This window comes from Lithobates pipiens, unplaced genomic scaffold, assembly GCF_037356315.1.
Source record: "Lithobates pipiens isolate NorthernLeopardFrog02 unplaced genomic scaffold, aLitPip1_a1.2 Scaffold_10, whole genome shotgun sequence".
In the NCBI taxonomy this organism is placed as follows: Eukaryota; Metazoa; Chordata; class Amphibia; order Anura; family Ranidae; genus Lithobates; species Lithobates pipiens.
The window spans coordinates 65,919,153-65,934,926 of record NW_027507686.1 but is presented as its reverse complement, the minus strand read 5'-3'; the positions used below and the strand labels follow the sequence as shown (position 1 = coordinate 65,934,926).

Sequence of the window (15,774 nt, the reverse complement as noted above, 5' to 3'; positions counted from 1 at the left end):
CTGTCCCCTGTAATTCCGAGCGTCCATCTTCTTGGTGGGTCTCGCTGCTCCGGCGCTGTGATTCGCCGGAGCAGCGATGACGTCACTCCCGCGCATGCGCACAGGAGCCGAGACTCGTGGCATTGCCGTCAACGATGCCCCGCTCAGTGCGCGCCGCTGTCTACGGCGCATGCGCCCTAGATAGCGGTGCCCGTCTTCGGGCAAATATCTCCTAAACCGTATAGGTTTGGGAGATATTTCTTGGACCTACAGGTAAGCCTTAATCTAGGCTTACCTGTAGGTCAAAGTGGTTTGTAAGGGTTTACAACCACTTTAAAGGTCTGTGGACCTCAAGTCACATCAAAGTCAGACCATTGTAGGGACTACTTTGAAGTCGCACAGATATGAACAGTACTCATTGGAAATCATGGGGTCATGTGACTTTACAGTCCCAAGTCACAGGACAAGTTTCACAAGTGGAAATGGAGCCTTATTTTTTTGTGACAAAACTGACAATGCTCCTGTGAGAGAACCCTAAAGCTCCATTCCCACCATTGTATTCCAGGAACGCACAGAAAACGAGTGTTATGCTTGTGGCTCCAGTGCATCGCGACGAACAGTCTGACACACCGCTACACTGATCTCAGTAAAGAGCATCCGACGGCGGCTCTTTAAAACGTGATGATCGCGATGTAAACAGGAAAAGCCGTTGATCGACCTTTCCTCACTCGTGTCTGACAGACGGGAGTAGAGAGCCGATCAGCGGCTCTCCTGACAGTGGGGGGGTCTGATTGTTTATCAGCGCAGCCCCCCCTTGGATGCCCACACTGGACCACCAGGGAAGCTGCCAGGACCATCAGGGTAGGGGGCAACATGTGTATGGCCAGGTATGCACCCCATGGCCATCCACATGTGCAAATGAATGCCCAATCTGTACCAATCAGTGCCGACTGGCACCATTATGTGACATATTACATCAGTGATGCCCAGCAATGCCACCCAATGTCCATGAGTGCCACCTATCAGTGCCCATCCATGCCACCCATAAGTACCCATCAGTGCCACCTCATCGGTGCCTATCAGTGCTCATCATTGAAGAAGAAAACATACTTATTTACAAAAAAATTAACAGAAACAAAGAAAAACTTGTGTATTTTTTGTCAAAATTTTCGGTCTTTTTTTAATTGTTGCACAAAAAATAAAAAATAAATCGCAGAAATGATCAAATACAAACACACCAAAAGAAAGCTCTATTTGTGGGAACAAAATGATAAAAAAAATGTGTTTGGGTAGAGTGTTGTATGACCGCACAATTGTCATTCAAAGTGCGACAGCACTGAAAGCTGATAATTGTCTTGGGCAGGAAGATGTAGAAGTGCCTGGTATTGAAGTGGTTACGAGACAAACACACAATTTGCTTCACACATAAAACTTGTTACAAACACAACACACAAAGGTCACACTGTGGAGCAGAAGTCGATTGTTGGCTGTCCTCCTCACACCACACTGTACACCAGACTCTGAGCTCGGTCTCCGGTACAATGGCGGCCTGCCCGTACACAGCTCGTCCTGTAGATGGCGCTGGCGCACTGTGTGTGGAGGTGACCCGCACCTGCGTTCCAGGCTCATTTCCTGACAGAGCACGCCGCGCGCCCCTCATTACTTATAAGGAAGAACAATCTGTGTGCGCTAATAATAATCCCGGCCAGTGTGAGCTCCATAGCCCGGCTATATTTAGCGCCATGGTTGTTAGAGTGATCAGAGAGCGCTGGCTGTCCGCTTCTACTCGCAGTGACGTTCTAGCAGCGGAGGTCACCTCTCTACTGTCCGGAGGACGAGGCTCGCTCTATCTCGCAGCCCGCACGTTTGGTGTATCCAGCCGCTCACAGCCTGTGATAACAGCGCCCCCTGCCTTCCGTCCTGTGCCAGCGCTGCGCCCGCCTAGTCCATCGACTCGCCGATATTTCAATCCCGGGACCAGAACAGGAGATTGGCTCCTCCCTCATCGCCAGCCTGCGGCTCCCTATTGGCTCCTTTCCAGACCATTGACCCTATCAGCTTACTTCATGGCTGCCAGTGGGAAGATTGACTTGAATTCCCCCTCCATCAGCTGGAAGGAGGCTAAAAGTGAGAAGCCAATGAGCACCTCCGTATAATACTGTGTGCCGTGACCCCCTCCTAACACTGGGGGGCAGTAAAGGAAACCTTTCCTGGAGAGGAATAGGGGGTGGGGCTGCCATGACTGACTGCTGGAAATGCTGGTTGTTGGGAACTTTTTCTCCAGAACCTTATAAAACTAGTGTTCTATCAGAATACCTCTACCCATCAGAAAATGCAACAGAAGTGACGTTGCAAACAAAATTGCTTATTGCGCATGTGTTCCAACATGGTCACTACGCGTTTCAGTACGTTTCCTAATCTGACAGAACACGAAGGCGGCAGCGGACATCTTGTTACACCCAGGCAAGTCTTGAATTTCACTTATTTTAGCAGTTAACTCAACTTCTATACTGGAATAGACTATTTCACCGCCACCGAGTGAGGGTGTCGAAAAATGTCCCTCGGTGACAAATGACTATCAGCTTGGTGCTGAGCAGTGCGGAGGGTGTACAAAGATGGCCGCCACCACCTTCTGACTGCAGGCTTGTTGCTATGGTTGCCACCTCATCCCTTTAAACCTGAACACACATTACTTACACAGGTTCTGTGGCTGATTAAAGTGGTAATTAAACTCACTTGGTGCCTTATCTGCATTTAATCAGCCTCAGGACCTGTGTCATTCAAAAGTGTTCAGGTTTAAAGGGACGAGGTGACGACTCTACTTGTCAATGCTTTTCAAATGCGACATCAAAACAGTGTCACAGATTGAAGAATGCTGTATTTCAGTATATAAGGTGAGCTTCCTGCTAAAATCATTGTGTAATTGAAGACTTGCCTGGGTGTAAGAAGATGTCCGCTGCTGCCTTCGTGTTCTGTCAGGTTAGGAAACCTATTGGAACGCATAGCCGCCATGTTGGGATGCATGCGCAGTAAGCTATTTTTCGCTCAGAACGTCACTTCCGTTACGTTTTCTGATGGGTAGCGGTATTCTGACAGGACACCGGTCATATACGGGTTCAAATGGCGGGCGGTTCAGCGGGGACCATCCCAGAATTTAACTGTCTATGGGCAGGCTGATTGTACCCAAGCTGAGTCATCGATCAACTGGGGTATATCCAGTCTGTCAGATTGTAATGTGTTCTCCCGGCCGGTGGTTGCAGGAAAGCAAATCATACCATCTATGGGCGGCTTTAGACATAAAGGATTGGGTCACCTTTACCAAAAGACCGTCTAGGCCTGTAAAGGGTGTCTGTAGATAAAAAAATAAAATAAATAATAATAATTAAATAAATAAAAACTGTGCAGCTACGAACAAAGTTGGATAGTTGTTGCTATAGATGTAGGCCATTTATATACCTCCTGGAAACGGCTACAATGTTTCTAAGAGAGGTCTAGCCGTTACTGTTGATGAGGATGAGCTCAGGCGTGTTTGCACAGCCCACGTGCAGAGCCCGCCAGGAAGTTGGTGCTGCGCTAATCACAAGCAGTGAGACATTGCCCGATCTCTGCAGCCGCACATCGGGGCAATGTCTCACTGCCTGTGATTAGCACAGCTCTGCACTGACTTCCTGGCAGGCTCTGTACATGGAGTATGCAAACACACCGGCGCTCATGCTTATTAACCATCACAGGAGTGAACCCTTTCTCTGATTCACGTCTATGCATGTTGCTTTTGAGCGTTTTTGCTGTGCTTTCCGCAGTTTTTTAATGTCAATTTTCTTGCGTTTTGCTTTTTTTTTTTTTTTTTTTTTTTTTTTTTTTTTTTCTTGGAAAATTTGTTGGACAGATTTAAAGCAGAATTCCACCCTGAATTTTTTTTTTCAGAATCTGACTCCTCTAAACCTAAAAAAAAAAAAAAAAAAAAAAAAAACACATTTTGAAGATATATATTTTTTTATACTTGCCAGAATTGCTATGTAGTCCTCCAAATCTGCGACTTCCTGGTTCGCGGAGCTCCTTGTCACTTCCTCCCTTGTCTGTGCTCCTGGGAAATGATGAGACATCATCTCCTGGGCAGTACTGTGCTGTTGCCATAACAAAGAGCGGGACCTTCTCCGTCGCCGCCCCTTGTTATGGTAACTTTAGAAACAATCGGCGATACGGCCGGTTAATCACGCATGCGTGAGATCAAGAGGTGCATGCTGGGTAACTAATCCAGGAAGAGATCTTGATTGGGCTTCACATGCCCACAATCATAAGGAAAAAAATATTCAAGTAAGAAATTAATATTTTTGCAAAATCGATCATTGTGTAATCCTATTTGTAATAATGCTAGGATCAATAAAAAAAATAAAAAAAAAAATTCGCCGGAACTCCTCTTTAAAAACAAAACATGGTAAAAACGCACTATATGCTTTCCTGCAGCTTCTCCATTGAAGTCTATTGAACCAAAAAACACACCCTTTTGCGCTTATTAAATGTCCCAGGCACAGGCACAAAAATGCATTAATGTGAACATGTTCCATGGAGCCCATGCTAAAAAAAAAAAAAATGTTCTGTGTTTTCTGCAAAAAGCGTGAAAAAAAGCATTGGTGCGAATGGCGCCTAATTCTGATTCAAGCCCCCCTCGCATTCACCTTCTCTCCCTTGATGCTTTGAGCTCAGCCTTTGAGAGCTCACTCCTATGATGGTGAACAGTCATAGCTGGGCCTCTCTCAGAAACATCTTGGGAATTTTCCAGTTGGGCTACATGAAGTATATAAATGGCCTACATCTTTATGCCCGGTACACACGATCAGAAAATCATAGGAAGAATGAATTAGTACAGAACTTTCGAGAGCCAATCAGGACTGTTCATCTTATTGGACATGCACACATTTTTTTTTATTCTTACTCGGCCAAATCATACAATTTTCATTTTAATCAATACAGCTGTTTGAAAATGCAATACAAATGCATTACAACACATGAAATCACTTCCGCATTTTTATTCTGTTGTACATGATTTTTCGTGACTTTAGTAAACTCATCAGATTTAATCTGAGAATATGCAAAAAAACGACCGATCATTCATCCGATTAATCTCATCGTGTGCAGGGGCATTAGCAAGGACGTTATTCAACTTTAGTCAAACTGCTCTGTTTGTTGGGTAAAGGTGAACTAATCCTTTAAGACCTTATTCCCCTGGTCATACTTACTTTTTTTTATTTTAGTGTTTGCACAGGTATTTTTGAATGTGTTTCAGGCTCGGTTCACACTTGTGCAATGCAGGAAACGCAGCGAATCAAGTGTGTTTCCCGCATTGCATTGTAATCGCACATTATCCAAGCAATCTGCGGCGGTGTCAATGTTAGCTTAACGACACCCCGAAACAGATCGCAAAACGCAGTGCGATTGCCAGAATTGCATGGGTGTGAACACTCATGTGATTCATGTGCGGGGGGGGGGGTTCTGCACCATTTTGGTGCGAATGCGATGCAATTTCAGCCATACAAACTGTCTGAAATCGCACCGCACAGACATTGCATGTGATCTGCACAGGAATGCAAATCACATGAGGTGTCTGCAATCGCACCAGTGTGAACCTAGACCCAGGCTTTGGCATATATTAAAATATTCTTTAGCCAATGGGAAGCTTGTTACTAAGTAAGAAATGCACAAAAAAAAAAACGCACATTACTTTTGCTCTTATTGGTGCAAAAACAAACGGCAAGAAGCTTGTGTATTTTTCAAGTGATATTACGCTCAAGTGTGAAGGGGGGCCTAAGAACATGTACATATCAGGAAATTTTTCATCTAAATTCCTGTTCTGTACTGGTGACCCTAAGGCCGCGTACACACGCGCGGACTGTTCGCCCAACTTTGTCCGCTGAACAGTGTTTGGGCGGACAGTCCGCTCGTGTGTGGGGCTTCAGCGGACAGTTTCAGCGGACAGTTTGACGAACAAGGTTTTTCGGAAATTCCGTAAAACTGTCCGCTGAAACCTTGTTTGAGCGAACAGTCCGCCCGTGTGTAGGCTTGTTCGTCAAACTAAGTTCCGCGCATGCTCAGAAAGGATTTACACGCCGAAAGTTATAATGCAGTGTATAGGACGTCGTATTTTTCGTCCCGTCGTACGTGCCGTTCACGTCATCGCGCACGGTTTCAGCAAACTGTTCGTTCGTCGTGTGTGGCCATGTCCGTCCATGCTAATTTTGAGCGGACTGTTTGCCGAAACTGTTTGACGGACAAAGTTGGGCGAACAGTCCCCGCGTGTGTACGCGGCCTTATGCCGCGTACACATGACTGGACTTTTCGATGGACTAGGTCAGATGGTCTTCCCGACGGACTCTCGGCAGAGTTCCGACGGACTTTCCAAATGAACGGACTTGGCTACACATAATCACACCAAAGTCTGATGGATTTGAACAGGATGACATACGACCGGACTAGAATAAGGAAGTTCATAGCCAGTAGCCAATAGCTGCCCTAGCGTCGTTTTTTTGTCTGGTGGACTAACATACACACAAATGGCTTTCTCGATAGGAACTGGGTTCGGAGGAGTTCCGGCCGAAAAATTTGAAACATTCTATTTCTAAAGTCCATCAGATTTTTCCGATCCGATGGAGCCCACACACGATTGTCCGGATTCGTTCCGTTGGACCTTTGCTGTCAAAGTCCGGTTTTGTACGTGGCATAAGTCAAGATTCACCGTATGTGTTTTGTAAACGCACAGAAACTGTCATGTTTTTGCATGTTTATGCACCATAAGCATAGGGCAACCTATTGATTATAACGGGCTGCTCTATGCACGACACACTTGGCAGTTTATGTACCTTTTGGAGCAGCAAGCTTTGTTTTTTTGTTTTTTTAATTAATTTTTTTAACAGCGTACTTTGCAGCATCTATTGTCCATTTATTATTATTATTTTTTTCACGTGACAAAGCATGCTTTTGGCCGCATTTGGGGTATCGCATGTGTGAAATCGCACGCTTTCACGCACAGTCATGAAATGCTAAAGTGTAGCCTAAGACCCCTTTCACACTGGGGCGTTTTTCAGGCACTTTAGCGTTAACAAAAGCACCTGGAAAGCGCTTGAAAGAAGCCTCATCTGCAATCCCAATGTGAAAGCCCAAGTGCTTTCACACTGAGATCCCTTTCACAATGGGGCGTTTTTCAGGCACTTTAGCGTTAAAAAAAGCACCTGTAAAGTGCCTGAAAGAAGCTGCAACTGCAATCCCAATGTAAAAGCCAGAGTGCTTTCACACTGGCAGGGCGTCAAAAAAAGTCCTGTAAGCATCTTCTTTCCAGCGCTTTTGGAGCAGTGAATACACCACTCCTAACGCTCCCTTTCCCATTGAAATCAATGGGAAGCGACTGCAAAATGCCTAAAAAGCGCTTTTGGCAGCATCGCTTTGTGGGCACTTTTAACCCTTTATTTGGCCACTAGCAGGGGTTAAAAGCTCCCCAATAGCGCTCGAAAAACGCTGGTAAAGCGCTGTTAGTTTAAGCGGAGCTTTACAAGCGTTTTTCGGGCGCTGACATTGTGAAAGGGCTCTTAAAGCACTTGGGCTTTCACATTGGGATTGCAGATAAGGCTTCTTTCAAGCTTTTTTTTTTTTTTTTAGCGCTAAAGCGCCTGGAAAATGCCCCAGTGTGAAAGGAATCTAAATGGTTGATTTACTAAAGGCGGAGAGACTGTTCATGTTTCAAAGGGAGTTTTCACAGAGCTTGGTGAGTGAAAATTCAATTTGTAAAGAATACACAATCACGTGCAAGGAAAAACAAACGCAAAGTATTTTTCCTCACACATGATTGGACAATGGAAGACCACAAGACTTTATCTCATTGAGGAAGCTTCGGGGAAAATCCCTTTGCAAGGTGAATAGCCTACTTACCTTTAGTAAATTAACCCTCACACATCGAAGAAGCACAGTTAGGCTCGATTCACATCTATGCATGGTGCTTTTGAGCGTTTTTGCGGTGCTTGTCGCGTTTTTGGACACTCGTTTTTACCGCGACTTTGCTGCATTTTGCGTTTTTATTTTTTTACACTGTGGTTGCTTAGCAACCAGATATATACAGTGAAAAAAATGAAGGAAAAAAAACGCTAAATCACAGTAAAAACGCGGTAAAAAATCGGTATTTGCGTTTTTGATGCAGGTCCATTGACTTCTATTACATGCAAAAAATTTTGCATGAAAATAAGTCCCCGACCCTTTCCAAAAACGCAGAGGCACAAAAATGCATTGACGTGAACATGTTCCATAGGAACCCATGTTAAAAAGTTTCCTTGCATTTCTGCAAAATGCATCAAAAAACGCGTTCGTGTGAATCAAGCGTAAGAGCAGCAGCCATGTAAATCATATTAGCAGGAAAAAAACTGCCCTCTGTATATCTCTCAGGAAAGGTTTCCTTCATGGACCCATTTGTACATGTTCGTTTCACTGCATGAAAATGCGTTGTAAGTAGGAATTCCACCTCCTGCAAAAAATATTGGAAAGGATGATTTTTTGTTTTAGGCTGCTTTCACACTGGGGCGGTATTCAGGCGTTACAGCGCTAAAAATAGCGCCTGTGTAGCGCCTGAAAAAAACCGGCCCCTTTCCCTCCAGTGTGAAAGCCGGAGGGCTTTCACACTGGAGCGATGCGCTGGCAGGACGGTGAAAAAAGTCCTGCTAGCCGCATCTTTGGAGCGGTGAAGGAGCGGTGTATTCACCGCTCCTATACCGCTCCTACCCATTGAAATCAATGAGACACCGCGGCAATACCGCCGCTGCAGCGGCGCTTTGCGGGCGGGTTTAACCCTTTTTCGGCCGCTAGCGGGGGTTAAAACCACCCCGCTAGCGCCCGCAAACCGCCACTAAAACGACGGTAAAGCGCCGCTAAAAATAGCGGCGCTTTACCGCCGACGCCGCTCCCGCCCCAGTGTGAAAGCAGCCTTATTGAACAGTAAACAAGCACTGTGGTGACACGCATAATGTACCAATGACTATATGCCAGGAGTACATGTAGTAGCAGATATGAGTTTCAGATGTTGTTGTTGTTATATCCACTTAAAGTGATTGTAAAGGTTCACTTTTTACATTTTTATTTTTAAATTTTTTTGTAAATAACAAACATGTCATACTTACCTCCACTGTGCAGTTCGTTTTGCACAGAGTGACCCGAACACGGACCTCTGGGGTCCCTCTGCGACTCTCTCGGCTCCTCCCCGCATCAGATAACCCCTTAGGAGGAAGAGCGCTCTCACAGGGAGTTACCTTACGGGCGCACTCCTGAGTCCAGCATTTGCATCCATAGACATGAATGCCAGACTCAGCTCCGCCCTCCGGTGCCCACGTCATTGAATTTGATTGACAGCAGCAGGAGCCGATGGCTGTGCTGCTATCAATCTATCCAATCAAGAGCTGAGAACCTCGGGCAAAGGAAGAGTGCACCTACGCCAGGTGAAATTCCAGGCAGGGCTTAGGTAAGTAAAATGGGGGAGGCTGGGGGGCCGGTGACTGCCAGGTTTTTTTTTTTTCCACCTTAATGTATAGGATGCATTAAGGTGAAAAAACACAAGGGTTTACAACCTGTTGAAGCTCCAGGCCTTTTTTGGCACTTTTTGTTTACATGTAACAAGTATATTTTGTTAGAAAATTACTTAGAACCCCCAAACCTAATAATAAAAAATAAAAATAAATATATTATACACACACACTTTTTTTTTTATTTATTTATTTATTTTTTTAAGCAGAGGCCCTACAGAATACATTGGTAGGTTTTGCCTTATTTATTTTTTTTGTCACAATATTTACATTTTTTTTTCGAACAATTTTTTTTTTTTTTTTTTAATGTTAAAAAAATAGGTTACTCTATAACATGTGGCTACAAGTCCACTTGTTTCAATTATGCCTTCATATGCAGTTTTCAGCCTATAGTGTATGGATACATTTTTACCACAGAAGGTAATCGAAGGAGGTTTTCCTCCATTAACACTTTGTGGTAATAGGCTGTAGGCCTTAAGCCAGCCACTTGTTGGATTTAAATTCGGCCGGTTCAACAGGAACTGGCTGAATTTTAATCCATGTGTTGGCTGGCTGGTTGTACGCAAGTTTATCTCTTGATGGACTTGTGTACATCCAGCCTCTTGGGGTTTTCCCAAATAAGTGTAGCTGGCTGTACCTAGCAACACTGATCATTGTATTCTGCCCACAGGGAAGGCTACCCACCAGAAAAATACAATAGTTTAGAAGGTTCACTGGTTGAATGTAAAAAAAAGAATCATGTATGGCCGGCCTTACTTTAGAATCCAACGCCCTAACCACGTAACTGCATCTATGAGTGAAACCAAGCGTGAGCGCTCCTGGAACTGCTCTTTACGATTTGATGAATCCGTGGTAGGTTCCCCTGCTTCATTCTCCAGGTGGCTATTGTTGGGCATTAAAACATACCCCTGGCAGACCAGATTTTGCTGGAAAGAATAGCTATACTCAAGGTGAAAAATAAAATCAATGCATTTGTCTCCGGATTATTTAAAAGCAGATAAGAACTCCTAGATCACTGTACAAGTGACTGTGCCTCATTTTTTTTTTTTTTTTTTACATTTTTTTGGATGGGGTAAGGAAAGATTCAAACCCCAATTGCATCTCATTTGAGCAATTTTCCTTTACCTTCCATCCCTCTTTTCCAAAAGAAAAACAAAAAACAGCTGGTACAGTAGAAACTGGTTAACTTTTTGCCCATGTGTACAGGTCCTTGTCCGTCAGAAGCCGACCTTGCGACTGGCATCTGTGGAATGAGCAGCCGATTGGCATCCAATCAACGCTTGCAGCCAATGGCTTCGTGTGCTGACCGGTGCGTTCTAGCGTAGGGGTGAGGGCAAGGGTAGTCCCCCTGTCACAACACAATAGCACGGTGGGGAGATCACTGTATTAACACTGTATAGTTTATTTTGCCCAAAACTTTCAAAAAGTTTCCCTTTAAAGACAGAAGAGCATAGTGCTCCTTTTTCGTGAGACTCTGGCAAGTGTTGAAGTGGCAATGTTTGTAAATAAACCCATGTCTCGCCATGTTGAACAGTCCTGACTTGGTGTAAGCATGGTTTTGTTGATCATGAAAGCCAAGTGATATCCATGATAGCACTGACACAGTGATCACTTGCCTTTATAAACAAAGAGTTATGAATGGTATTAGAGTTCAAGAACTACTACACCGTACAGCAAAGAGTGCTCCCAGCTGTGAGATCCTGGCATGTGACATGGCATTGTTCATAAATAAAGCTATGTCACACACTGTTGAATGAAGCTGTTGCATACCATGACAGTCCTGACAATTCTGTTCATAAACAAAGCAATGTGATAATCATGATATTGATATGGGGATCGCTTTACTTTTATTATGCCCTATACACACAGTCGGACATTCCGACCACAAAATCCGTCGGATTTTGTCCGAAACTTGTGTTGCATACACACGGTCAGACAAAGTTGTTGGAAAATCCAATCGCTCGGAACGTGGTGACGTCCTTTGCGCGGGACTACGTAGAGGCTAGTAGCCAATAGCTTTGGTATCGTAATTTGATCTGAGCATGCGTGGCACTCCATCGGAATTCTCTACAAACGATCGGACAAAGTCCGATCAGATTTTTTGGTCGAAAAATTTGAGATCCTGCTCTCAAATTTTTTCCGTTGGAATTTCCAATGGGAAAAAGTTCGATTAGAGCTCACACGCGATCGGATTTTCTGACAATATAATCTGATCAGGCCTTTTCCGTTGGAATGTCCGACCGTGTGTACAGGGCAATAGAGTTCAAGTACCACTATACTAACAAATATTATACACACAGGCATTTTTGCTGACACCGACTGCACAGATATCAGGATCAGGAACAATTTATGATACACATAGCATCACCAAACATATGTCATCCTCTTAGAGTTTATATCTATTTTAAGGTGGTTTCATGTGTTCTTCTGCGTTGGACCCCACAACTCAATAATACAAAAAGGTTTCATCCAGCACAGCTTCAAATTTTCAGACATCAGGCTCGATATACTAAACTAAAGTATGAAATGGAATGAAGCAAAGAAATCCTTTGTCCACATTTAGGAAGGTCCAAAGTTTAGGAATAACAAGGTCTCTTCACATTATTGAGTGTTTTAATTGAACAGAAAAGTGTCATGAGAGAAATTTAGGGGCGTCATTGCTGACTCCCTCCTGAAAATTCATGCTGCCTGGCTGTCTCACACTATAAAGGTTTTGTTTTTCTTATTACCTATATTTCTTTTTTCTTTATGTATACAGATTTCCTAAAAAGTCTCAACAAGAAGCAGAGACGGGAGCACTATGGCGCAAAAGATTTTATCAAACTGAAGGACATCCCAACATGGAAAGACACAGCAAAAAGTGAGAAGCATATTATTTTTTAAATGACCAAAATCAAAGGTGTAACTAGAACCTTTAGGATCCCAGTGCAGGAAAGCATAAAGGGTTCCCCGACCCTGGCTGGACCCCCCCCCACAGTGGCTGAACTCCAGGGCCCGGGCCCCTTTGAGACCCTGATAGTGATTTTTTTTTTCTTTTTATTATTTGGGGAGACGGGGGTGGGCTTTGTTGAAATCTCAGTGGTCCAAACAGACCTCTGATATTTCACCTTTGAGACAGAGAAAGGAGATTGAGGACACAGACTTCAACCTCCTCCTCTGCAGCCTTAGCAGCACAGACCGAATGGACAAGAATAGTTCTGTACAGAGTTTCCCATTCATTCAAAAACAGAAGCATATTAAACACAGTTTACTATGCCTCAGTTATGAAGGAACAGAGTCAGTGCGGATCACTGACTCTGTTCATTAAGAAAAGGGAGGAGTCTATAAATTACATATTTACTGGCCCCTTCCCCGCTCTCTATCCTGAGAGCATCCCACGCAGCAGCTGGTGGAAGAAGGCAGGGGGAACCTGCTGCAGGGAATGGGGGGGCCGGGAGAGTACACAGGAGCCCAATCACAACAGGAGGTGGATAGGAGAGGCGGATGTATAGGAACTGATCCCCCCCTCCCCTCCTAAAAAGAAAAAAGGAGGGGATCAGTTCCTCTATATTAATGGTCATCAACCCTGTCCTCAGGGCCCACTAACAGGCCAGGGTTTATGTATTACATTGGGGAGATGCAGACTAGAATACTGCAATCACTGAGCAGCAAATTTTCTTAAAGTGGTTGTATAGTCAATTTTGGTACTTTTACCTACTGGAAAGCCTATAATAAGGTTTACCTGTAGGTAAAAAAAAAATCTCCTAAACCTGTACGGTTTAGGAGATATTCCCCTTGCAATGCGCTGCTGACTGCAACGGCGCATGCGCACAGGAGATTCTCGGCTGAAAGTCCGGCAGATGCCAGACCCTGCCGAGAAAAAATCTCCTGTGCGCATGCACGGGAGTGACGATATCGCGGCTCCCGACACTCGCAGCGCCGGAGCTGCTATACCCGGAAGAAACGCAGAGGGAACATGTGAGCTCCCTCGGCGTGGATCGGGCCAGATGTCGGGGCCTCGTTCTAAGGTAAGTATTTCATAATGAGCTAGTATGCGGTGCATACTAGCTCATTATGCCTTTTCCTTTGCAGGTGAGTAACCTTCTCTCTTTCATATTAGAACACACAAATATTATTATTTTATTGTAGTAAATGTTATTTATGTATTTATTGTGGCTATTTGTTGCCATCAGTTTCACGTCTAGGTTTTTATTTGGTGGTGTTTTTTATTTATCTAAAAGCGTATGTGTGAGGCCAGAAATATTAAAGTTGGGATTGCTTGAGGCTCTGAGACTGTTATCCTTCCCCCAGCTTTACTTGCTAGTGAGGGACTACAGGGCAGACTTTTCAGATTTCACTGTCTGCATATTTGTTCTATAGTTACATAGTTAGTTTGGCTGAAAAGACACATGTCCATCTAGTTCAACCAATACTCAGTGATTTTCTAGGTAGTGAAGGTAAAACCAGAATGATGGGCCCTGGAACCTGCAACATGTCGGCAATGCCAGCTCCCACTTTTCTGTTCTCAGAGGTTCACCATCAGCATCTTGTGTATTTAGAAACATTCAATTATTTATTGACTGCTTCTTGTAATAGGCATTTTTCTGTGTGCATTTATGCACCGTGGGGGATATTTATCAATCCTGCTGCCTCTCATTTATCTTATTGCAATCTTAGGCAGCCGACTGTAAGAGTTTTGAAATCATCTCCATTTGTTTTAACATTGTACTTGTCGGTTTCCTTTCCCAACACATGCACATCTAAAGAGTGGTCAGGATCATTTCCTATATTAGTGCAGCGCACTATTTACCAGCAATGGGATGTGGTTATGTAGAGTGCACATTTAAGGCCTCATGAACACTGAGCATTAAAAACGCTGCTCTTAGGGACGGCTGGCGTTGTTGTTTTTTTTTTCCTCTCTAAACACCCCTTGATGTCAGCCTATGTGTCCATGCACACATAGGCTTTTAGAGGAAGGGGCAATAAGAAGCAGAAAAAAACCCCACTGCCAGCGCATCCAGGAGCAGCAGCATCTTAGCAGAAAAAAACGCCTGATGTGTGTAAACACTAGGTGCATCAAATGCTTGAGCGTTAATTTCAATTGCCAGAATAACTTATTATTCTGTCCAAATAAATGAATTCACTCCCAAGCAAATGACGCATCAAGCGTTTTTTATGCTAAAATGACGCTGCTAGGGGGGAAGATGTTTGGGAGAGCGGCAAAAACCTGATGCGCATGGGGCCTTATAGGAAATCTGTCCTAGATTTGTCTTTTGCTTGTGGTGTGTGAGATATTTGACATACATGTTACAGCCAGTAAACTGTATTCTTAAAAATATAACTACAATAAAATTAAACTGTGAGCAGTGCAAACTACCCTCACCCCCTCATCCCCTCAGCCGACTTTAAAGATCCTGTATTGTTAAGCCCCATACACACTATCAGTTTTTCTGCTGAGTTTTTCCTTCAGATTTACCAATACTATGTAGTACAAGGGCCTGCCTGATTGCAACACAAATTGAAACTCCTAAGGTTTGACCTCATATTACATGGTTTTGGTAAATCTGAAGGAAAAACTCAGCAGAAAAACTGATAGTGTGTATGGGGCTTTAAAGTAGAACTAAAGGCAAAACTTTTTTTCCCATTTGTGGATAGAGTAAGGTCAGTTTTTTTTTTTTTTTTTTTTGCCATCTGTGTCCCATTGGGTAGATTTTCCTTCATTTCCTGTCACATAACCAAAACAGGAAGTGAGGAGCAATCTCTCCAAAGTGCAGGAATCCTGGATGTCACTAGTGTCCCCCTTGGAATATTTGCCCTCTATTACCGTTCTGATGTCAATGCAGAAATTGTGATTATTTTTATTTTTTTTATTTTTTACTTTCGATGAGAATGGTAAACAGGACACATAGAAAGGGTGAATCTCCCTAATGGGGACACGGATCGTAATAAAAATTAGCATGTGTTATAATTCCTCTCCACTTTATCCTAGACTTTAAAAAGCAATGTTCAAACAGCTTCATTTATACATTTTGATATAAAAAAAATATGGTATTTATTTTTGATAACTGAGATTGAAGGTTTGATGAAATTCATCATAAAACTTAAAATATTCTGCATGTGTTTTCTCCATCAGAGGTAAAAGCCAAACCTTCTGAAGAAGTCAAGTTCCCGAATAACAAAGGCCTGATAGAGAAAATCTCTCTCATCAGAGGTGACATCACTAAGCTGGAGGTAGATGCCATTGTCAATGCAGGTAAAAGCAATA

The 15,774-nt window shown here is 43.7% G+C and overlaps 1 protein-coding gene across 2 annotated transcripts in view; it reads left to right on the top strand.

Annotated features, from left to right (window-relative positions):
- The first annotated feature begins 1,632 nt into the window (after nucleotides 1-1,632).
- Nucleotides 1,633-15,774, top strand: part of MACROD1 (mono-ADP ribosylhydrolase 1) — a 1,237,218-nt gene continuing 1,223,076 nt past the window's right edge. Inside the window, exons 1-3 of one of the 2 annotated variants that reach the window (XM_077455769.1) lie at nucleotides 1,633-2,106; nucleotides 12,289-12,390; nucleotides 15,643-15,762. In XM_077455769.1, coding sequence (XP_077311895.1) covers nucleotides 1,722-2,106; nucleotides 12,289-12,390; nucleotides 15,643-15,762 — 607 coding nt within the window. In that variant the 5' untranslated portion in view covers nucleotides 1,633-1,721. The remainder of the gene's footprint in view (nucleotides 2,107-12,288; nucleotides 12,391-15,642; nucleotides 15,763-15,774) is intronic. The other variant, XM_077455770.1, reaches the window with a different exon arrangement.